Raw genomic sequence first — 23,139 nt, forward strand, 5'->3', positions numbered from 1 at the left:
CAAGACATCACAAATCCTAGACATGCTAACTGCAGATGTGCAAAGTGTTAACCATGCTGTTTTGCAAAATAGAGCTGCTGTAGATTTTTTGCTCTTAGCACAAGGGCATGGATGTGAAGAGTTCAAGGGAATGTGTTGCATGAATCTGTCTGATCATTCAGTGTCCATTCACACTAAGATAAAAGAGTTACAACAGGGACTTCACAAACTTAAGGAAGAAGACGGTTTAGGAATTGACGAATGGCTTAAAGGCTTAGGACTTGGACCGTGGCTGAGGAACCTTGTGATCTATGCTATAGGATTGCTGGGTGTAATTTTACTGTTTTTGCTTGTTTTGCCTTGTATCTTTAACTGTATCCAAAACATGGTCAGCCGTACAATAGCAAAAACATGGCAAACTAATCTCCTTGCACAAGAAGAAAACGGGGGAAATGTGGAGAGCATTATTAATAATTGGTTAGCTGAGAAAGGCCACACTGATATAATGCCACTGGTTAAACTGAAGGAGAAAAGTCAGCAGTCAGCAAGCTAAAAGGAAGAGTCAGCAGCGACCTTGCTGCAACATGAGGATAGGGAGTTGAGATTAGTCCTGAATACATCCTAAGAATATGTAGAAAGTATCAAAAGTAGAACCTTAGGAATGTAGAAGTAGGCGTAGGTGCTGATATGCAAGCTGACCAATCCTGAGCTCAACTTTTGCAATATGTATGAAGCTCATTATTAACTGTATTTAACCCGCCGTACTGATCAATAAAATCGAGCCTGTGATGATCAAATTGATGTCCTGGTTCCCTTCCGTCGACACAAAGGACTTAGGGAAGTCACAAAATCATTACCCCACATTGCTTTCTTACAGTCCCCATTAAAAACTTTTTGTTTGTTTTGTTCGTTTTATTTTTTTTTTTCATTTTTATTTTTTCTCCTACTCTTTTTTTTTGACCCCAAGTGTTTTCAAGCTGGTATCAAATTGCTCCACAACGATCAAGCGCGTTCCCATCCGTACACTTGGTATCCTCTGACAAGTTCACATGGTAGGATTTCTAAATGCGGATACAAACTATCCACCTCTCTTCCAGTGCTGCTCCATTTCTTCCCTCGCTATTTTACATATTTTAACCCTGTCTGCACAACGATGCCAAGAGTTTTTCACACATTCCACCAGCTCTGCCAGCACTTCTGGGCACTCAGAAACTAAGGATATGGAATAATTCCCACTCTGAATCACAAAACACCATGAGCTTCCTTACAGAATTTTATTATAAAATATACAAAACAACGTGTTTCTTCATACTTCCTGAAGAGTGATGAAATTAATAACCACGAAGTACACAACTTTGAAAATTTCAAGTCACACAATTTTAGTAAAAAATTTCAAGTCACACAATTTTAGTAAAAAAATTCTCTAGTTTATAAACTTTCTTAAAATATTTTTAGTCAGTGCCCCAAATCCTCCCTCTCCCCTTTCAAAGACTGGACGTGGCACTCGGTGCCCTGGTCTGCTTGATAAGGTGGTGTTCGGTCATAGATTGGATTCGATGGTCTCAGAGCTCTTTTCCCAACCGCATGGATTCTGTGATTCCCACCCTGCCTCCCAGGCTTTCCCCTCGAGCTTCATGGGCGCAGCCTGAGGTTGATGCCCGCTTTGTGCCGCAGATCCTTGCACTGCCTTGAGCCCCTCAGCCTCCGCTGGGGCTCCAAAGCAGCGCGGCGGACACCAGGATTTGTTTCGGTTTTGTTTTTAAGCTCCTCGAGCCCGCTCCGGCGGAGCCCGCCGCTCCCCGCCCGCCTCGGGCCCTCAGCGCGCCGGGCGGCACCGCCCCGCCCTCCGCCGTGCTGCACTTTCGTCAGGCCGCGCCCATGGCTCCACCGTCCCGCCGGGCCTCGACCGTTGTCAGTGAGCGCGTAGTGTCCTCGCCGGTACTGCGGAGTCACGTTATCCTCGGATTTAACATTCGGGCTGCCGGAACTTGATTCGAATCTGCCGTCGCCAAAAGCCAGCCCGTCCCTGCGCCTCCAGCGGAACCGGAAGCGTCGCCATTTTGTTTCGGGTGATGGCGGCTGTGGTGCTCTGCGGCCGGGGGCTTTAGCGCGGGCCTGGCCGTGCGGGGACTCGCTGCTCGGACAGTCGGTGCTCCTGCGAGCCGCCTTCGCCTCGCTGCGCTCTCCGGTGATGTACGGAGGGCTCGGAGGGTCTCGACGGACTGCAGAAGAAGCAGGCCCGCCGCCCCTAATGTTGTTGTCAGGCGGGGGAACGGTGCCCGGCCCCCCCGGAGGAGGTGGAGGTGGAGGCGGGAGTAGCCGTGTGGAGCTGCTGGTGTTCGGCTATGCCTGCAAGCTGTTTCGGGATGATGAGAAGGCTCAGTACCAGGAGCAGGGGCGACACCTTATTCCTTGGATGGGAGACCCCAAGATCATGATCGATAGGTCGGTGTAACACAACCCCCAGACTGTGCTGCGAGATCTCCTGTGATAGCCTCTTTCTGTTCCCCCCCTTGTGCTGTGGGCAGTGAGGGCGGGGGTTGAGCAGACGGCTCGCTCTGGCAGGTGCGTCGGGATCTTCCGTGGCGAGGCTGGAGGCAGCTGCTCCCGGCACAGCGCTCCGAGGGTGCTCTGGGAACGCTGCAGGCCCCCCGTCTGCGGGAACTTGGGGTTTCCCGCTCTCGCAGCGCTGGGAGATCCCTCTCCTCCTGGCAGTCAGCGTGCGATGGGTCTTTCTGCTCCGCTTGTCAAGGCAGGTTCGGCAGGGTGGAGAGTGGGAATGATCTGTTCCTTTTCAGTGCAAACCACAAACATCCTCTTTTTTTCACTTGGAATCCAAGGGAGCCTGATTGTCGGAGTATTTATTAGGCACATTGTGTGTTCTGTAGGTGAGAATGGGGCAGTGTTGGGAGTGCAAAGGTGTTTATCCATCTTAAAGAAAATGGGGATTTCCTGTTTCTCGTACATAATCTGGCTGCAGGCTGTTGATGGGACACCCCAAAAGTAGTTCTTGGTCTCTTTACTTTTCCTGGTGCCATGATTTACTGCATCAGACAGAATGGATTTGATTTTGGGTGCTTGCTCTTGAAATTTTATGTCAGGGCTGGCTTCTTGGTTTGTTCTGCCGTAGGTCCAGGTTCGTGGCCGCAGAAAGTAATAGAATCTGCTTTGATGTTTCTTCTGGTCTCTTGAGTTGTTTCAGCATTGCAGGGTGGGATTTGGAAATAAACTCATTCAGAAAAGGTTACCTGAATGTTTTGTTGGACAAAGTGAAGATGAGAGATCAGGTTGGTTATGTTTGAGTGGAGCACTGAAGGAATAATTACAAGTTGTGGCTGACCCTGAAAACCTCAGTGGGAAAGATGGAAGGATTTTGGTTTGAAAAGGCTCACATAACATACTATAGATATTTGTTCCCTCAGTTTCATCACTGCTTTAGTGCTAGACAGGATTTTCTTATTTTGACTTAAAACCATATTTGTTTTGGAAAAATGTCAGTAGGGGAAGGTCTTTTGATTGCCTTCCATAGGACTGGAGAAAAAAGAAAGTGCCCTTGCACTGTTTTGGTGCTTACTCCAGTAGTGACCATCATCATTGAAATAAATTTGTTAAATTGACATAGACACGAAGGCAGGACAAAGCAACCATAAATATTTGTGGTTTTGTTTCATTTCTCACTTACACAGCAGTGGAAGTGTTGTGTTGCACACTTCTAAAAAATCAAAAATAATAACTAAAAGTAATTACTGTGATTGATCTCATTCATAGGTAGAGGCGGATTTTGGGGTGCTCTGCAGCAGAGCCCTGTTCACAGGTGTTACAGAAATTGTAGGGAGCAAACACTAAGTATGTGCATGTCTGTGCACACATACTGAAATACCAAATAACAGTACATTTGTGAGTTAAGGCAGCTTGCAATTGCTAATCTTATAAACTCCTTTGGAAGCTTAGATTCCTTTTATCTCCAGCAGCAGGAAGTCTTCATTTTCACCATTTTGAGAAAAGCACATTGCTATGAGAAGACTTGGGTTCAGATTTTCCTGTGGACAGAGCTTGATTAACCAGACCTATGTTTCATTTGCTTTTTGCTATAAGAATATTTACTTTCTTTGTTTTTGGTCTAGCAAGTTGGCACAAGTCAAGAGTTGTGTGTGGGAAGACACCTCAGCGGAGTCAAGCTTACTGTCACTTTACTTTCCAATCAGTTTCTCTTACTGATGCGTAAACATTATCCCAATGCAGTGCTTTTCCTGCAAATAAAGTGATTTCGTAGTAGAAAGGAACTGTACATCTTTGATCTTTGCCGATTTTGCGGTGAACCTCCTTAAATTGCATGTTTATGTTACTGTTCCTATGTATGTGTGTCTCTCTATCACATAACCCAGAACTTATTTCCTCAGCCAAATGGCTAGGGGCCGAGCCTAGCCATGATTTTACCTCCAATGGACGCAAGTTTCTATGGTGAAGATTTCTCCTGAGAGTTCGGGACTAGCAGAAAGAAGCGAGGAAATTTCGACCGTTTGGTTCTTACGGATAGGTATTTATGTACTCGGGTTTGTGTGAATGTAAGCTATTTGACTTTCCAGAAAAACGTATTTTGCAAGTGGCATTGATTGGTTGGTTGAAGCACGTACGGTAAGAGCTGTTAAGGAAGTGGATCTCACTTAAACTATTAAAGGATACCTTTGGCTTTAATTGTAATAATTTATTAGTTTCTTTGAGAGGAATTTAGACTATTAAACAAATTTTCGATAGTTGGTGACAAATGATTAGCAAAATTAATTGTAACTTCTAAAAGGGAGTATGCATTAACATATAAGTTGTTTTTTTTTTTTTTCATTTTTATTGGGTAAGTATTTAAGTAGTCGCATAAACCCAAGCCCTAAGTTCTTTGCATTGACCAGCTGTTTCATCCTGCAGGTATGATGGGCGTGGTCACCTGCATGACCTTTCTGAATATGATGCTGAGTATTCCACCTGGAACAGAGATTATCAATTGTCCGAAGAGGAGGCTAGAATAGAAGCCCTCTGTGATGAAGAGAGGTATTTAGCCTTGCATACGGACTTGCTTGAGGAGGAGGCAAGGCAAGGTATTGCTCAAGGAATAACATGGTTATTTAAAAAAGCAGGTTTAAATAAATTATTATGAAACTAAATTTACTCCTAATTTTATACTCTCTTTTTCTGATATTATCTTGACAGTACCCAGTGGATTCGAAAAACAGGAGTCTCTGCGTATGTGAGAGGACTCTAGGATAGTTTAACTGTAGATCCACAGAGAAATTGCCCAGATTCTGAGGGCAGACTGGGATTTCAGACCCCCCCAAAATAAACAGATTCTTCTTCATTTTTAGTGTTGTTTAAAGGAAATTCTGTGCTTTTATATGCATAATTGCATTAGCATGTCTTAATCCACAGCCTGTGTCTCTTCGAGAAGAAATAAATAAATGGTCAGCATGTGTACATACTTGTTTTTCTGTTCCATTTTTAATGACAGCTAAAGTGATCAGGAGAAAAGTTCTTATTTAAAAACTAAAGTAAGAAATATTACATTTTTAAAAATACATTAGCTTCTGAACATGTTCTAATGTTGGCAATTGTATTTTTGTTCAAGAGGAGGAATATAAAAGACTCAGTGAAGCTTTGGCAGAGGATGGTACCTATAATGCAGTGGGATTCCGTTATGGCAGTGATTATTATGACCCTTCAGAACCCACTGAAGAGGAGGAGCATCAGCCTGCAAGACAAAGAGGTATGGGGTTAAAATAACAAGGGTTAATTGAAAGGGGGGACATAGCACTTCTGTCTTGCAGTTGAGTGTTTAAAATATATGTGCTATTAAAAAGCAGTTAAAAATTCTGAGAACATTTCATCAGTCTTTATGGTACTCTGTTACTGAGTTTTGAAGACTTTGTTCTCTTTGAGCTTAAAAATGTTTTCCTGCTATGGTACAGTCAGTACTGCAGTAGTCGTGGAATTTAACTCTGCTGTCATGACGATTCTTAACAGAAATAAATAGTAATTCCTTACATTGGCTGTCTGCTAACACTGTGTTTCTCAGTCAAGATGAAAAATATCACTGCAAGCATAAAATAATAATTAATAAGAATGTAAATTTCTAAGTTCTGCTTTTGTCATCTTAATTGCTATAAATGAGTCTGTCTTCAGCTTAGTGTGCCCTGCTCCATGACCTCAAAAATACAGAATTCAGTTGTCATGTTGTCATCTATAATTCCAGTAACTTCATATTTTTGTCATACATTCTTTAGGAAGGTTTCAAATGTTGTTGAACTATGTCTTAGTAAAGTGAGGATTGTTTAATTAACAATTGGGTTGCTCAATTATATCTTGGTGGGTTACTGTGATATGTGTTTTTTTCCCTCCAAGTTGCAGTGCAAGATCATTTTAGGTGCTAAAGTTTATTTAAGTGTTTTTTGCTGTGTCTGAGAGATTGTGTACTTTTGTACTGAAGCAGAATTGATTGTCTTTTCTGGGGTTTAATTAATTTGTTTAAGACCCTATAACCACATACTGTTAGCTGGAGCTGCTGCCAAAAGAAACAGTATATTCTTCTTGTCTGTGGCTCTTTCCTTCTTTCTTGGCTGCTAAAATTTCTCTGTACCTTTGTGGAGTTAAACTATTTGAGTTCATTACAAAAAACATAACAAAACCAAACTCACTAGAAAGTAACCAAAAAAGTGAATTCCCCTTGTTGCATGGTTTGTCCTCAGTAATTACTGGGTCATCTCATTCCTTACGAGGTTGTTCTGTTTCCACAGCTCCCATGGTCAGGTGTTCCTGCACTTGTTCTAATCTGTCAGGGGAAAAGGGGAATACAATTTCTCTTAAGGCTAGTGGAATAGATAATACCATAAGATTTTTAAGAAGTAAACTTTTAACTTCAATTATTATAAAAATCTGTAAAGCAAAGTATTTTCAGAGGAATATTTCTGCTACATCAAGTAGTGGACTGTAATACATGTTATTCTTTTAAACCATGTTTAAATGTCTTCAGTATAAATGCAGTTTATATAGCTGCATTTGATTAGTTCCTTGATTGCACATCACTTTAGAAATATTTTATTTCAAAAAATTTTAAGCATTTGTGTACTTTGTTTTTTTCCTAAATACTTTGTTCTGGCATTTCTTGCAGAAATGGCTCAGACAGAAAATACAGAGGAAAATGAGGAACCTTTTGTTGCCCCTCCAGGACTGAATGTACCCTCTGATGTGGAACTGGTATGTGTGCATGTAATGCAGCCTACACTTCTGCCAGCTTTTGAGCAGTTGATGGTGCTTTGTTTGGTGGTTGGGTTCATTTTTTTTTTCAATTTACTTTTAGTGTGGTACATTTTAAATTATTCTGATGTAGTAAGTTAATTTCAGGTGTTCTGTTGTGAACTCTTGAGTTCCGTGAACACCCTTGAATCTTCTTTTTCACACTGAAATGATTGCTGTGCTTATGCTAAGTGCATTTGGTATCACTTGTGATATTATTTTAGCTAATGCAGAGAAGAGGCAGTTGTTCTTGGAATGGATGCTTGCTGAGATGTAAGATTCAACATTCCAAACATAAAGGACCATTAAACTAAAAGTTCGCTTGTGTTCAAGAATTCTTTTCTAGAATCTTTTTAATTGGGTCCCAGTCTGAAGGGGATAGGAACTGATCAATTCTTAATGCTGTATATAAAACTAGCATATTCGAGGAGAAAAACAGTAATTTATTTCTAGCAAAGTCTGAAATACCTTGAAAGTATTAGAATATAGAAGCACCTTCCTTCATGTGATGTTGCTAGAATTTGCTGTGTTCTATAGACTTAATTGGACTTGTGTATTGTTCTTGAAGGGAGCTGAACAGACACCTGCTTGAGTACAGATCGAATTATAGGGGTTTTCAATGTATTTCAAGTTTCATAAAAGATGCTGGAAAATCAGGTCATATTCTTTCTTGTATAACTGTGGTCATGAAAGTGTTAATTTAGTTGTGGGCTCAGCTTGGTATTCTCACCTTGATAACGTTGGCCAGTGAAGACTCAGAACATGCCTTTAGAATAACTAATACTGACCACAGAGTATTTGTGTGTTTCTATTTTTCGTTAGCTTTTATTTAAAGAACCTTCAGTTTTCAGAGAAAAGGTTCTTATTTTGCATTTTGAAACTGTTTCCAAAACTTACCTGCTGGTGAAAGAGTGTTGGTTTAGATAGCTGCCTGGCTTGAGTTTTTTTCTGAAATTTAGACTGTATTTCCTATTTACATTGCCTAGTGTAGTGTGGGGCTTACTAAAGTAATTTCTCAGTCAGCTGTTGGACTCCAGTATATTCACATAAAAAGAAAGCAAATAGAGGTGTATTTGGTTTTGATTAAAATAAAAATAAACCCAGCAAGCATCAAAATGTCTAGACAGCAGCTCTGAAAGGAGTGTATACTTAACCTTGGATTGGGAATTGTGAGAATTTTTTTTGTAAGCCTTAATTTGTTGTTGCTGTTCTATTCAAGTCATTCAGCTTTACCATGGAAGATATTTATTCTGTTTAAATTTAAGAAATTTGAGAATCAGCTTGCTAGACTGGGAGACTTTGCTCCCAGTCTGCAAGGTGCAGTTCAATAAAGACACATACTTTATATCTCCTGTAATAGAGATCAATGCAAAGTGGAAATATTTGGTGAAGACAAGCCAGGCAGCAAAAAAAAGAACTATGGAATGTTCAGTCTATGGGAGCTCCAGTTGCAGCAGTAATATCATTCTGGAGTTTAGAATGGAAGAGCTGTGAGAAGCAGGTCAAAGGTCTTCCACTACTTTAAAGTGATAATGGGCAAAGATGGTTGTTCTTCACCAGGGCACTTTAAGAAGTCTGTGGATGCTCTTGAAGTGGCCTGTTAGAGGAAATTTCTGCTTAATAACTTCTGAGGAGAGATAGAGAAAAACTTGATACATGATGTGAAACTGATAATGCACAAAATGTTACAAGTTTAAGAACCTCATTGCCTCTCATTAAAGGAATATTTGCTGTGGTTTTAGCAGGACAAATAAAACTTGAAACAGCCAGTCATTTTTCATATTGAACATGTCCTGGTAAATGATTCAATTGGCAGAAAACAGCTTTTAAAATTGGACTGTTTGATAGTATTCAGATTTTTCCCTACATGGAGCACCTTTGTCTCAAGTGTTTCCAGTCTTCTGAGAAACATTTTCTGAGGTTTGCAACGTAGCCGGTTATCTGTGCAGTAAAAATGCAGAGCTAAACCAAATTAATGTGACACTCCAGTCTTCATAGGCACACAGATTGTTTTTTTACAGTTTACTGAGTACAGGATGAAACAGCTGAGTACGAGATTAAAAGCAGTGACTAATGTTCATTCATTCTTTAACTGTACTCCTGTTCTCTTCACATCTTGGGTTTCATATCACACTGCTCCCTAGGGATTTCTGGAGTGAAAAAGCAAGGATGCTGCTAAACTTTATTTACTTTATCTTTTGCTTTATTGATGGAGCTTTCAATGACTCTTAAGGGAATGGACGTGGGAATTGTAGTTTGGATGTTGGTCTTGAGAGGCAACATGTTCTTCCCAAACAAATATGAAGTAAGAAATTTCTAGTTAGGGAGCAATGTTTGTGCATTCAGAGATAACAGAATTAAGGACAGCTTGTGGGAAGGAAACCGTACATGTTGAGTGTTCAGAGCACCTTGAGATATTGTAACACCAAGGTCATCCAGGATCTGTTGCCCTCTTCAGTTTGGTGTTCAATGCAGAAACAGCTGTGCTGGTAAAAGAAGAGGATCTTGCAAAAGGAATGGATTGAGCAGCTGAGGAAGTTTGGGACTGTTTTGGTTATTTTTTTAGGGCTGATGTACTATCACTAGTTTTAAGTGATTATGAAACTTAAGTTGCTAAAGAAAGCCGAGAAGGACAGGGAACTATTTTCTCATTCCCTTTGGAGTTCTAACACACTGTACAAGCTGCTTATGAAAATACAAATATGTCTTATTTTACTTTCACAGCCACCAACGGCAAAAATGCATGCGATCATTGAGCGAACTGCAAACTTTGTGTGCAAGCAGGGAGCCCAGTTTGAGATCATGCTGAAAGCCAAGCAAGCACGCAACTCCCAGTTTGACTTTCTGCGGTTTGATCACTACCTCAATCCCTACTACAAATTCATCCAGAAGGCCATGAAGGAAGGACGCTATGCGGCTCCTTCGGAAAGTAAAGCTGACGAGAAAAAACGTGAGTTTTTCCTTAGGAAATGCTGGCTTCAGGATGGGAATCAGTGAAACAGATGCTGGTCATTTTGTTAGAATAGCCACGTTTTTCTGGAATTCCACTGCAGCTGAGATTGATGTGATGAATCAAAATTTTGCTTACATTGGAGATTTAAAGAAAAAAATATTGTTTGTGGAAACTTTCAGCTACAGGAGCTGCTATGATGTGGAAGTTTTAGGAACAGTCATATAGCTCAAGTCCAACCGAAGGTTGGTCTGTCTATTTAGGGTTCAGTTTTATTGATGTTGGGCAATATCTTGGAACTATGCTTTTGTGACTAAGCTGATGTATATGAATGATGCTTTCCTAAGAATTCATGCTTGTCCTGTATCATCATTCTCCCCCAAAGCAAGGTCATAGCAAACCCAAATAAAATTCAGACTTTGCTTTTATTTAGACTCGAAAGTCAAATCTGAGGAAGATGATGATGATGATGATGACGATGATGGAAATTATCTTCATCCAAGTCTTTTTGCATCTAAAAAATGCAGTAGGCTTGAAGAGCTCATGAAGGTACTTGACATTATTAAAATTACCTTTTTATTTTGTAAAACACCTGATTCATGGACACAAAAATTCTAATATGCAGGTGCTCAGGTCTTTTATGGACAGAGGTCTGGGGTTCTTTTTGGACTGTAATTTAAGTCTGTTTTGGTAAACTTTTGAGTTACCTTTTCTCTAGTACACAATTTGTTATTTTTACATTTCCAAGGAATTAGATTTCTGTTTCTGATGCCCTCTGGTATTGAGGGCACCACTCAAGGATTTATCCTACAGAACCTGTGTTGAAGCAAAGAGATTAAGGTATTTAATGTCTTCTGTATATAAGCTGAGAGAGATATCTTTTTCTTCTTAGGTTTTAGTAGATAAAATGTTGACATGAAATAACAGTTCCAGCAAATAAATAGTTCACCAGAATTTGCACTCATTACATGTAAATTTTGCTAAATGTTAGTTGTTTTTATTTTCTGAGACTGAGCAGCAATGGAATAATAGGAGTGACAGACAGTTGTATGTATCTGAGGCTTTCAGAGGAATGGCTGTGATGCTGTCTGATATTTAGACAAGGCAGGTTTTGTGCCTTATCCCAGACATGGCAGTCATTGGCTAACAGTAATAACCATTTTTTTTGTTTCTGTCATTAATTTCTGTTTACATGAAAATGATTTTGTCTTGTTTTTTACTTATTTTCAAATACATTGATTCGGATGTGAGAGCTACAAAAACAGTAACTTCAGGGTTTGCACATAATTACTGATGTCTATTAACATAGATAAATTTGCTTTCCCAAATATGTTGATGCTACTGTTCTTAAAATATGTACTTCCAATTTTAATCTTTTTTCCTACTTCAAAATACTTTCAGCCTTTGAAGGTGGTAGACCCTGATCACCCCCTTGCAGCACTGGTGCGCAAAGCACAATCAGATAATAATTCATCTACTCCACAGTCAACAGACGGGGCAGCTGTGCAGACATCACAGGCAGAATATTCCTCTGATTGTAAGTGCTTTGTGAGGAGGCAGCTGGTGGTGTGTTTTGATGAATTGTGTGTGGATGCTGGTGAGAAGAGAATAAATTTGGCTTCATGCTTCATCCTGTGTGTTAGTTCTTTTGCAATCTCCTGAATTTTTGAAGTTCTATTCTGAGTATCTGTTGAGTGGCAGCTCAGGGAAACCAGGAATGGTGGGGGGGGGGTGAGCAGGCAGGAAGCCAAGTCTCCCGTCTGTGAGTAAGTTTAGAACAATACCCTTATTATTATATTATTTTGTTCTTGCAGATTTTGTAAATTCTGATACTTAAAAAGATAGTCAAGCTTAAATGAGTTTGTGTGCCTCTTAATTCTTTTCAGCTTTCAGAATTCTGAAAGTCCTTGATTCCTTAAATATAGAAATGCAACTTACCCTTTAATTTATGGGACTGACAATATGACGCTACTGAGATATAAGAAAATTTGTAGTGAAGCCTTCGCTACAGTAGAGTTTCATGTTATTATACATTTGTAAGTAATGACCAGTGTGGTGCTGATTGAGTTCTTGGTTTTTCAGCAGCGTTGCTGCAGTTCAGTTATCACCATAATAACTGAGTTGATTTTTATGCATCATAGATTCAGAACCCCCAAAGGATTACAGGTGTTGTCAGTGTAATGTGTATATGCAAGGAAGTAATTTGTATTTAAAACTGTACCATAAGGGAATCTTAAAATCAAAGTAAGATTTCTGTGAAGAAATTGAAAATCACCTGTTATTTCAAGAAAGAAAAAAATCAGAATAAGTATCTTAATAGAGCAGAGCTAGTCAGCTTTTTGATTACTTTCATGTCAGGTTTGAACCTAAACGTATATGATAGAAACTGGGAGATTATAATTTAGTACCAAAACTAGGTCAGTTTGCAGCTCCTCTCCCTGCTTTTAAAACTTAACAGAACTTTATTCTGTTCTCATTACAATTTATTCTTTGAAGAAAGTAAATACTGCCACATGAGAATGTTTATGAAACTTTTAAGATAATAATTAATTGAAATCTAGTCCATTGATTAAACCTTGCTTCTAGAAGTGCAAACTCTTACTGTAATTAATTTGAAATATTGTATCGCCTATATATGTCTCCTATATATAATATTATATATATTATATATATCTATAATATAGGGCTTTAATATGTGTATAGTGATTCTAGTGGTTTAGTTTGTTAATGCTAATTTTGAATATATGCACATTTCCTTCTTAATGAAAACATAGTTTTAATGGAGTTAAATTGCCAGACATGAGTTAGATTAGGAAGTGTGATTTCATACTAGCTCCTTTTTAAATATGCCTACTCTAGTTCACTTCTGTATTCACATCTATGACCCTCAGTACATTTGCATTCTGTCTCATAATCTACTTATTTCTTACTCATCCTAAATTTGTTAATGTGAGCCTTTCCTTTTTTGCCTTGTGTTTGGTTGGTTTTTTTTTTTTACACAAGAAATGAGATGCCATTTCATAGTGTGTTGTGTGAATCCGGATTCTCAGTGTGTTTGTATTAATGTAATAGTGCATTGCGTTGGGTGGTTTTCGTCTAATTAGAAGTTGTTCTTAAATGTGTCTTTGTAGCAACTGTGGCAGCCATGTATTACAGCTACTACATGCTCCCGGATGGCACCTATTGCCTGGCGCCTCCGCCGCCGGGAATTGATGTTGCTGCCTACTACAGCGCCCTGCCCCCAGGGGTGACTGTGTCCAGCACTACCGGGGTAGCGACGGTTCCTCCCCCTCCCGGTACCACACCCCCGCCTCCCCCGGACACAACTGACAGCGCCACTGGGTTGGCTTCCACCACGACATCTACAAGGTACCTCGGACAGATTTGCTTGTTGATTGGGGGAGTCGTGTTCCTGCACTTCAATACGGAGTGCTTAGCAAGAGTTCTGTTATTGAATCAAGCTATTTTAACAGCACAATGAACAAAGAGAGCAAACATCTCTGTATTGTTTGTTCAGGGATTTTTTGTTGACTTTGTTTTGGTTTTTGTTTATTTAGGGGTTTGTTTTTGTTTTTTGGGTTTTTTTTTTTTTTTTGTTAAAGCAAAACTCTGAAAGATTTTTGTTCTATTTTTAAAAAACATTTACTTGTGATGTTTTCAGCACAATTGCTCCAGTGGTTGCCATTATACCTCCACCTCCAGATATCCAGCCTGTTATTGACAAGCTAGCTGAGTATGTTGCTAGGAATGGGGTAAAATTTGAAACTAGTGTTCGTGCCAAGAATGATCTCAGGTAAGAGAAAATATTGTTTAAACTGCTATTTCAAAAGCTAAGGTTTTAAATTTTTAAGATATTAAATTGCAGGACATGCAGGTTTTGAGAAGAGGAGTATTATTGTTTGCTTTTTTGTTTAATTGAAATTTAGGGACATACTTAATGGCAATGGGAAAGCATTATGGCTCAAGTTATCAAAACAACCAACCTGTGAAAAATGTCTCTAGTAAGCATGCTCTGAATTCGTATCCTCTGAAGTTTAGGATTAAGTATGAGTGCTTCTAAACATCAAATAACAATCCATTTGCTAGAGAAGACTAGATGGTAAGGAATTGTTAGTATTAGCTGTGTTCATGTGCATCTTCACATGCTCAGTTTTATTTCAACAGGTTTGAATTCCTGCAACCATGGCACCAGTATAATGCATATTATGAATTTAAAAAACAGTTCTTCCTTCAAAAAGAGAGTGGTGACAATTGCCAGGTACATGTATTTTTATACATACTTCTATTAAAAATGCAGTAAACGTGAGAAAAGGACTTACCAGTTGTCATACCATGAGATATTTTAAAAGTGAAACGCTAAATTAGGAAGAAATTGATCAGCAAAGGATGTGAATGCTTTTTTTAGTTTTTTCGTTTTGTACAGCATTAAAGTAAGGATCTGTGAGGTGGTGTGATATTTAATTCTTGCTTTTTACTATATGCCAGTCCACTGTGGCTGTAATATAAAATGACAACCTGAAAATCTTCTGGCTTTCTATACGAGGGAAAAGATGCTTTGTGTAGGTTTAGAGCTTTGTAGGATTGTGATTAGTGTTCTGCTGTCAGAAGGGTTAGCTATGGCTTTTAACCCCCATACCTTCCCATATGCCTCGACCTTCTTTGTACAACAGTAGCACAGAGGCTAGAGGAGCTTTCTGACATGCCTTTTTCTGAGGCAGGTTTTGTTAGTGTCCAGTCATGACTGCAACAATACTGGAGCTTCAGAATCTCACAGCAGTTTCCTACTTGCTTTGCTTCTTCTAGTCCATGTTATTAGAAAGTGGTAGCCAGACTTGGCATCCATGTTTTTAACTATTCTCATGTTAGATAATTAGATTGTTCTCTTACTGAAAAGAAAATTGCAAATAATATCAGAACTACATTATCTGATGTTAACTTTTCATGGGAAAGAGCTATTTTTTTTTTAGGCCCTATGTCATTTGTCATCTCAAGGCTTAGATTGGGGAGCCTTAAACTGAAGAAGGTAGGCCTGTGGGTAAACTCCTCGGAATTGCTTTGTGGAAAATGAAGAAATTCAATAATGGTTGCTGTTTGGAACACTTGTGTCTGATGTTTTGTTTTAATAGTGAAAAAATGTTTTGGAAACACTATTTATAAAGATAAGCCATGGTAAATATGATCTTACTCAGCTGATAAATTACAACCAAAATTGTCCTGTGCCACAATGCTGACTGTTGTTCTACCAAGTGTTATTTGCAAAGCAGTGGGTTGAATTCATAATACTTACATAATTAATAAGGACTTGTTAACATGTAGTTGGGGGGAAATTGTACACTAACCAAAGCATTATAGTGTAAAGGATTCATTTTAAATGTTCAAATGAGTACAGCTAAAAAGAAACTGAAACTGGTTTAAGTCCCTTGAGGTCAAGCATAGCAATGCATATTTTTGTACTGCATGGCTTTGTAGATAATACCATTCTCTTCAGTTTCTTAAAATAATGACTTTGATATTATCTTTATGCTCTAGTAATGTATGTATAGGCAACTAATGCAACTGATGCTTTTCCTTTTGGCCATTAAAATTAATAAGAAACCATACTACTGACTTCAGTAAATACAGGGTGAAGTGCTTGATTTCATTGTGCTTTTCCCCTTTGAGGACCTTCAGAAATCTGTTCTGTTGGTCAGGGAATGGCTGCAGGGAAGATCTGCTAAATGTCTCAGTTTCAATGTCATGTATGCTTAACAGCCAGAGCAACCAAACTCTTGGTTGACTATGTTGAATTACTTGATGTTATCACACAACTCACTATGCAAATACTTTGAATGTTCTATAATATCCTTCTTGAATTTTTTTTGATGTGAGTTTAGAAATCATGCTGAATGTTTCAGTCGTGTAATGGTGGAACCAGTAATGCTTTACCTCCTTGAAAATCTCAGCACATCTGTTGTGACAAAAAAAATCTTGCTAGGCCCAGTGTTCTTCAGCAGAATGTTGGAACAAATCAAACATTATTCCTGTGAAATCTGATTCTGCAAAAAATTTACATGCAGTTGTACATAAGGAAAAAGTGTCACAAGCTTTCACCCTCTCCCTTGGAATTGACTTTATGGATTTGGTTTGGGACCCTGGAAATCAAGACCTAAATAAATATACAAAAGAAGTACATGCTTTTAGGGTCTAATTTTAAAAATACGGTTTTAAAGCAGTTTTGGCAGAAGTGTGTCAGCTGAAGAACTTTTTTTTTTTTTTGCTGTAAAATAACATGTTCTTACTGTAGGTCTGGAGGTTTTACAACCTGTGGGTTGACATGGGGCGGAATTATGGTCATGAGTGCTGACTGATATAACATCACCTGTAGTGTGATTGACTGATAATGTGATTTTTCAAATGGCTGACAAAACTGCAGCTCCACAGACATTGTATTAATGATTTCATAAGTATCCTGTTAGTAATTCTGCTAATTTCTTTTGAAAAGGGAGTGTCTTCTTCTGAAGATGTTCCAGCAGACACTGCCAATGATACACCGAGTGAGACTCAATTTGCAGATGAACATGCACCTGAAGATGCATCTGAGCCAAGTGCTAAGGGAATTCCAGGAGCTAAAAAGGATATTCCTTCTAAAGCTGTCAGTGATGGTAAACTGGTGAAAGGTATGTAAACATGATTTATTGGGCATGAAAATATTTCATAACATATACATAAAAAAAGAAAAGAAGGTAGGGAAAAGAATTTCATCATGTGAAAAATGCATTTTCAATGCAGGCATCAAAAAAGTCTGCAATAAGTAATTTGCTTGCTTTCATATTTCTTTCTTATCAGTTTATGGTCTGACACAATAAATTGTTTTACTTCAGTTTTGTGCAAAGTTGAAGGCTTTCATCAGTGATGCCAGTAAAATCTTTTTTTGTTATTTTCAACTTGACAGCTATAAGTTTTGTGGAAGAGTGGAATCATTCATTCTAAAGAAAAGCAGTGGTCTTATTTGAAAGGATACATGTGGAGGATGCATTGTTGCTCATTCTTCCTGTGTTATGCATTAGTTATGCTGGAAGAAAAGGCCCTTTTCTTTTCTAAATGAAATGTTTTTACTCTTGCAGTCATGGCAGCAGAGGGACAAAATGGGAAGATCTCTCTGGAAGCCACTCAAAGCTAGCTAGCACACTATTAGTGTCCTGAGTTACAGAAATTATTGTTTATATCTGGGAGCTGATTTATTGTCCTGTCAGGAGAAGATATGTTAAAAATTCTTATTTTCAGTAAAACTTAAAAATGTGCATCTTTTAACTGGAACTGAAAGCCACTGTAAAAAACAAATAGAAAAAGCACTCTTTAACTGGGTTTCCATGAATGGAAACTTACTTCCTGCCGCCTGAGTGGCTTACCTAATTACTGATAATTTTATCTACTCCCTGTGGTTCCTTGGAATTCTCTCTTCTTGCTTCTCACTGTGCTCGCATTTCCTCCACAACCAGCAAACACTGGGCTCCTTGCTGTGGCTGTCTGACTCTCCAGACTCTGCAGTTTCTTCTCTGAGCAGCTTGAGTAGCTTCCCTGGAGAAGGAACAATCTTCCCTGCCTTCAAAGATGCCTTATTAAGAGCTGCAATGTACACCAAGAAATATGTATTGTTTCTGTAGTCCTGCTATCAATAAGTGGCAAACTGGAGCCTGGACTTTAATAGTGTAATCTGCTCAAATTTACTTAATGGAATATAACCAATGAGTCATTTTGTGGCAATCTGATTCCTATAAACTTATTTTCATTTCCTTTAATATGGTACAAATCCCACTTTATTATAACCTAAATGCGGTACTTGCCTCCAAGACAGACATAGCATCCATACTAGACTTTTCTTCTGCCTCTGAGGAAATAAAATCCCATTTTAGGATTTGTTCAATCCCATGAAAAAATTGGAAATCACAGTTACCTCTTCTCTTGGAATTCTGGAGTTCTTTGTTTCTGAGTCTATTTCCTTACCCTGTTATTACCAGAATCAAAGCTTATTTTTTATAAACTGGTATGTAATTTAATTACTGTATTTAAATTTCCCTAATTGCAATTTCATAGGGCATATATGCAAAAAGCATCTTGAGGAACATAAGTATTGCAACAGACAGTACAGTACTAGGTAGTGAAAATTAAATTCTTCTATTCGTTTTTCTTTAAAGTGGTTTTTTTTATAAATGGGTTAGAGATTAGTGCCGGGTTTTTGTTTGGTGTTTTTTTTTTTTTATTTGAGATCTTTACACTGCAAATGAAGTTTCCCATGTTTGTTTAAAAACACAGAAAGGGCAAAAGTGGATTATGTTGTCCTTTTCACCAAAATAATTAGCGTTATAGAATGATGACTTTTTTTGTGGCATAGTCTGCAGGAGTAATGGGTAAAGTCAGGAAATTGAACCTGCCTTCTACTGTAGTCTAATGATGCGTGGAATCTTACCCATTCATTCACAGCATCCTTTGCTCCAATAAGCTTTGCAATCAAGGCCAAAGAAAACGACCTTCTTCCTTTGGAGAAAAACCGTGTTAAATTAGATGATGACAGTGATGAGGAGGAAGAGGAGGGAAAGGAAGGCCAAGAGAGTGCTAACAGTGCATCAAACCATACTCCAGCAATTACTGCTCCTTGTACTGCTCCTGAAGAGAAAAAGCCTCAACTTACACAGGAGGAGTTGGAAGCTAAACAAGGTATTCCATGCAGCACTGAAAACAAACTGGTTTGAGTCCTTCACACAAACTGCGCAATGGCCATGTGTGGCATTCTAGGTGTTTTGAATAATTTATGTGTCACATTAATAAGAACCAGAATTTTGTTCCCACAATTTCCTCCTTATTTTTAACAATGAAATCTTCATTGTTCTTCAAAGTCAAACTTAGAGCACACAGGGGTGGTTGAATGCTTTGTCCTAATGCCTTATCTTTCTGAATTTTGTTTTGGTTTTTCATTACAACCTTCTAGTAAAGCACTGACTGTGTAGTTTCCAAATTGCATTAACAAAGCCCAGCAAAGACATACCTGTTTGTCATTTTCTTCAGTGAGCAGTGAATTGCTACAAGCTATTTTTCATTTATATAGCACGCCCATATAGAATGATATTGCCTTGTTGATGCTTTGTTGCTGTTATAATGCAATGCCATTAAATCTTTGTATGGGTTTTTCCTGTTACTGTGTTAATGTGCATTAGGGCAGAAGTGCATGCTGTGTGAATTTCAATGAAATAATGCTTTAAAAGAAGCCAGTTTCACCCATTCCTCCCCAAGGCTGTTTCACAGCAGAGTGTGCTTATTAAAGTGGATGCTCTGTCAGTATTTACCAGCTTAAAAATTCAGTATTTCTCACAACTATGAGTATGCCACAGGTATTTAGTTTTTAATTTTCAAAATGGAGGTTTTTTGCCTCGAAGTAGCAGTTGCTTTGTAAACTGCAGTAGCACAAAGTATGCTGTGGTGTTACATATCTAAAGCAAATATGAAGTTTTTTGTATGATAATAAAAATGAAGAGTGAAACACACTTGGGAAGATCTGTGTGTTGAAAAACCTGTGAACAAAACAATCTGGTTGCTTTGTATGTATACCAAGTACAAAAATGAAAGTGAAAGATGAAAAACATTACACTAAGTAGCTGTTAGGTGCATAGCTAAATCAATTCGCTTATTCTCTTCATGTAATCGTGTACAACATGTAATCACACTCAACAAAATCTGCTGGTTGTAAGTTTCTGGAACAGCTCTTTCTATAAACATATTAACATATATTTAAATAGGAATGGAAACTGTGAAGATCACATCAGTGGAAAGAGCAAACTGGAGAGTTAGCATCACTTTAAGACTTAAAAAAGCTTCTCATTTTATGGAGCTAGTTTCTTTAGATAGCTTTTATAAATAGAAAAGGACAAGTATCCTGAATAATCAGGATTGGATTTTCTTGTAATTTTAAGTTAGAAGTTTTTACTTCACTGCTTTACATCTGCTTTACATTAAGCAAATGATGTATGTATTAATTAAGATGGTTGGAGTTTCTTAATTTCAAGCTGATGTTCTTATCATGTCATTGAATGGCTATATTGGGAAGGCTTGAGAATGGCTGGAGGGGCTGTTTGGGATGGGGATGGGTGTTTGTTTTAAGGAAGCCTGAGTTCCCCAAGCATGACTCACTCTGAACTTAATGCTTAATTGTCTTTTTTAGCAAAGCAGAAACTAGAGGATAGATTAGCAGCTGCAGCAAGGGAGAAACTTGCACAGGCCTCCAAAGAATCCAAGGAGAAGCAGCTACAAGCGGAACGCAAAAGGAAAGCTGCCTTGTTCTTGCAGACCCTGAAAAACCCTTTGGCAGAGGCAGAAACTGAGAAGATAGAGGAGAACTCCTTCAGTAGTGAGGTAAGCAAGAAATAAATTTCTCTTTCCCATAAAGCTGGTAGAAAATACCTCTAGAATGTGACTCTGACAGTGTGTTATGAACTTGACTGATGAAATAGAAGCTTTTCTAAATGGAGAGAAATTTGAATTTTAAACACTGTTAAAATGTATGTCTCTCATCTTCATTAAAGAACTGGTAGAGAAGTAGGCTGCACAATTCCTAGGTCAGTTAGACAGGTACAGAAAGGAAAAGGTGCTTCCATGTTTTAACTATGTACTAGTGAACCAAGTGTTGGAATGCTCACCTTGCAAGAATATTGGGATGGCTTACTTAAGCTGTGAAACTTTCTCATTTGATGTGTATATTGATGGTTTTGCTGTACATTACAAATATAAATGCTGATGAAGTAGAATCTCGGGTTCCTGGGTTTGGAATTACATTGCTTTCAGAAAAGCCAGTAAAATCACTCTTGGTTGCACTAGTCAAGCAAAAGGTAATCTCTGGATACCAATGGAAAATATAAGCTTTTGATTGTGACAGACTGGCTACAAGAAATAATGACATGGCTTTCAATTGTTTCCTTTCCCTCAGAAAGAATTCCAGTACCTAGCAAGTAGTTCATTGCCCAGTTCTCGATTTTTCCAAATAAATCATGGATTACCCCTCAAAACACTTTCAAGAGAAAAGTTGAAAGAGGCATACCTGCAGTTTAGGTAGTCCATACCAGCAGAGAGTGGCAGATATGTGAATTAAGTGTGGTCACATCCCAAAAGAGATCCTGTTTGGGTTTTTCATTGCTACTGCTAACAAATTTTCCCTGACACAAGTGTTCAGTACTTCTGTTTTTAGTTATATATTGAAGAGTGAATGCAAAGAGACAATGACAGTGCGAAACTCCCCATATTTGCAGTTCTGCTCTTTTTCCCAAGGGAATTTGTCAAGGACATGGACATTCCTAAGCTAAGGATCCTTTGATATTTTTCTTTAAGAGAATGCCTGAAATAACCAGTGAGAGCTGACTCTTTTTTAGAAGAGCAGATGAGTGTTCTTGCTCACATCTGAACTTACTGAAGTTCTAAGCTGAACTTGCTAGTGAACTTCTCAACAAAAAACTATACCCTATCCCACTTCTCAGTAAATTGAATTTCTAGAAACTTCTTTTTCTTCCACAGAGGTACAGTCTCAGAGAAGGCATCTATTTTTTCTTACACAAAAAATTCCACTGTATTTGAGAATTTTAAAGTAATCAGTTTCACTGTTTCTTACCAGTAGAAATTGTTTATTATTAAAGGGTTTATTTAGCATTTCAGATGTGTATTTAAATATTTTCTGATGTGAACTTGCTTTTTAAAAATAAATTGGCTATTGTATTGGGAGTGCTTGTACTGTTTTAATGAAGAGTCAAAAATGCCCTAATGTGTTTGGAAGTAGTATTCCTGCTAAATGTGGTTTGCTTAGTGACATGCTTGCCTAGATACATGGATATAGACTTTTGAAGATAAAAGCTTATTTTGAAACATAAATGTTTTTCAAGCTTGTTTTTTCATTTGCCATATTCAAAAAAGCATTCATTTCCATTCATTTCAAATAATCTGCCTTTTATTCTCCTTGCCTGTTTTGCCTATTTGTAACAGTCCATTTGAGTTAAGAAATCATATTGAAGAAAGATGAGTGAAATAATACTGCAGATTTGTTAACCTCTGTTCTATTTACCGAGAACCCAGTATGCTGCATTATGATGTCTGAATCAGCTTGTAAATAAATATGTAGCACTGGCTTGGTTTTTTAGGCTTTTTCAGTAGTGTTTCAGACTTTCAGCCATGTTTCAGACTAAAGATGCATCTAACGATACTGATTGCAAACGTAACAAGAGATAACTACAGTGGCTGTAATATAAAGTATGTTAAAAAGTTGAGCGAGGCAGATATGTAAAATTTTGGTAGTTTGGTCAATGGAACTAATTGGGGTAATTAAATCAGAAAACTAATAAAATCAGAAAACAAAAAATTAAATACTTGTGTCCGCCAAAAATGTCACTAAATGTATTTCATTTCTTGTTTTGGGGGTCGGAACATCCAATGAGGAATCGAGGAAACAAAGACTGATATACACTGGTCAGAGTTAATTTAGTAACATGACTTCTGTAGCTTAAAATTTGTCTCAAAAATGGAGGAATGGCTGAGTTGTATAATAAAGCACAGAGAGGAGTTGAGAATATCTATGGGAGGTGCATAATCTCCATTACATTGCCCCAGCCTAATAAGTATATAAAAAAAACAGTAATGCTATTTATGTGTATACACAGCGTACATTTGTGCTGAAAATCGGTTTATCGCGATGTGCAGAAATAAATTAAATGCACAAAGCATTTGTGACCTCTGTCAGATTTTCCTGATACCTTGTATTTATTGAAAGGATCACTGGTACCAAGTGTACATTACATCTTTGAATGAAATCGATTCTACTAACTGCAGGTAAAGGACAGTCAGTACCCCAGAACAGAGCGCTTCTAAGCTGTTTTGGCTTCAGCTGAGTCTTAAAAATAGTTTGTTCTGTGTTTTCCATAGCT

At 38.2% G+C, this 23,139-nt stretch overlaps 1 protein-coding gene across 2 annotated transcripts in view; it reads left to right on the forward strand.

The window, feature by feature from the left end:
- The first annotated feature begins 1,953 nt into the window (after nt 1-1,953).
- The window catches only part of SFSWAP (splicing factor SWAP), a 36,607-nt gene continuing 15,421 nt past the window's right edge, over nt 1,954-23,139 (forward strand). The window contains exons 1-13 of one of the 2 annotated variants that reach the window (XM_063173277.1): nt 1,954-2,424; nt 4,900-5,069; nt 5,594-5,731; nt 7,133-7,218; nt 9,982-10,207; nt 10,641-10,756; nt 11,609-11,744; nt 13,339-13,576; nt 13,869-14,000; nt 14,372-14,465; nt 16,689-16,863; nt 18,668-18,901; nt 20,400-20,590. In XM_063173277.1, the coding sequence (XP_063029347.1) occupies nt 2,171-2,424; nt 4,900-5,069; nt 5,594-5,731; nt 7,133-7,218; nt 9,982-10,207; nt 10,641-10,756; nt 11,609-11,744; nt 13,339-13,576; nt 13,869-14,000; nt 14,372-14,465; nt 16,689-16,863; nt 18,668-18,901; nt 20,400-20,590 (2,190 nt within the window). In that variant the 5' untranslated portion in view covers nt 1,954-2,170. The remainder of the gene's footprint in view (nt 2,425-4,899; nt 5,070-5,593; nt 5,732-7,132; nt 7,219-9,981; nt 10,208-10,640; nt 10,757-11,608; nt 11,745-13,338; nt 13,577-13,868; nt 14,001-14,371; nt 14,466-16,688; nt 16,864-18,667; nt 18,902-20,399; nt 20,591-23,139) is intronic. The other variant, XM_063173278.1, reaches the window with a different exon arrangement.

This window comes from Melospiza melodia, chromosome 20 (assembly GCF_035770615.1).
Source record: "Melospiza melodia melodia isolate bMelMel2 chromosome 20, bMelMel2.pri, whole genome shotgun sequence".
Classification (NCBI taxonomy): Eukaryota; Metazoa; Chordata; class Aves; order Passeriformes; family Passerellidae; genus Melospiza; species Melospiza melodia.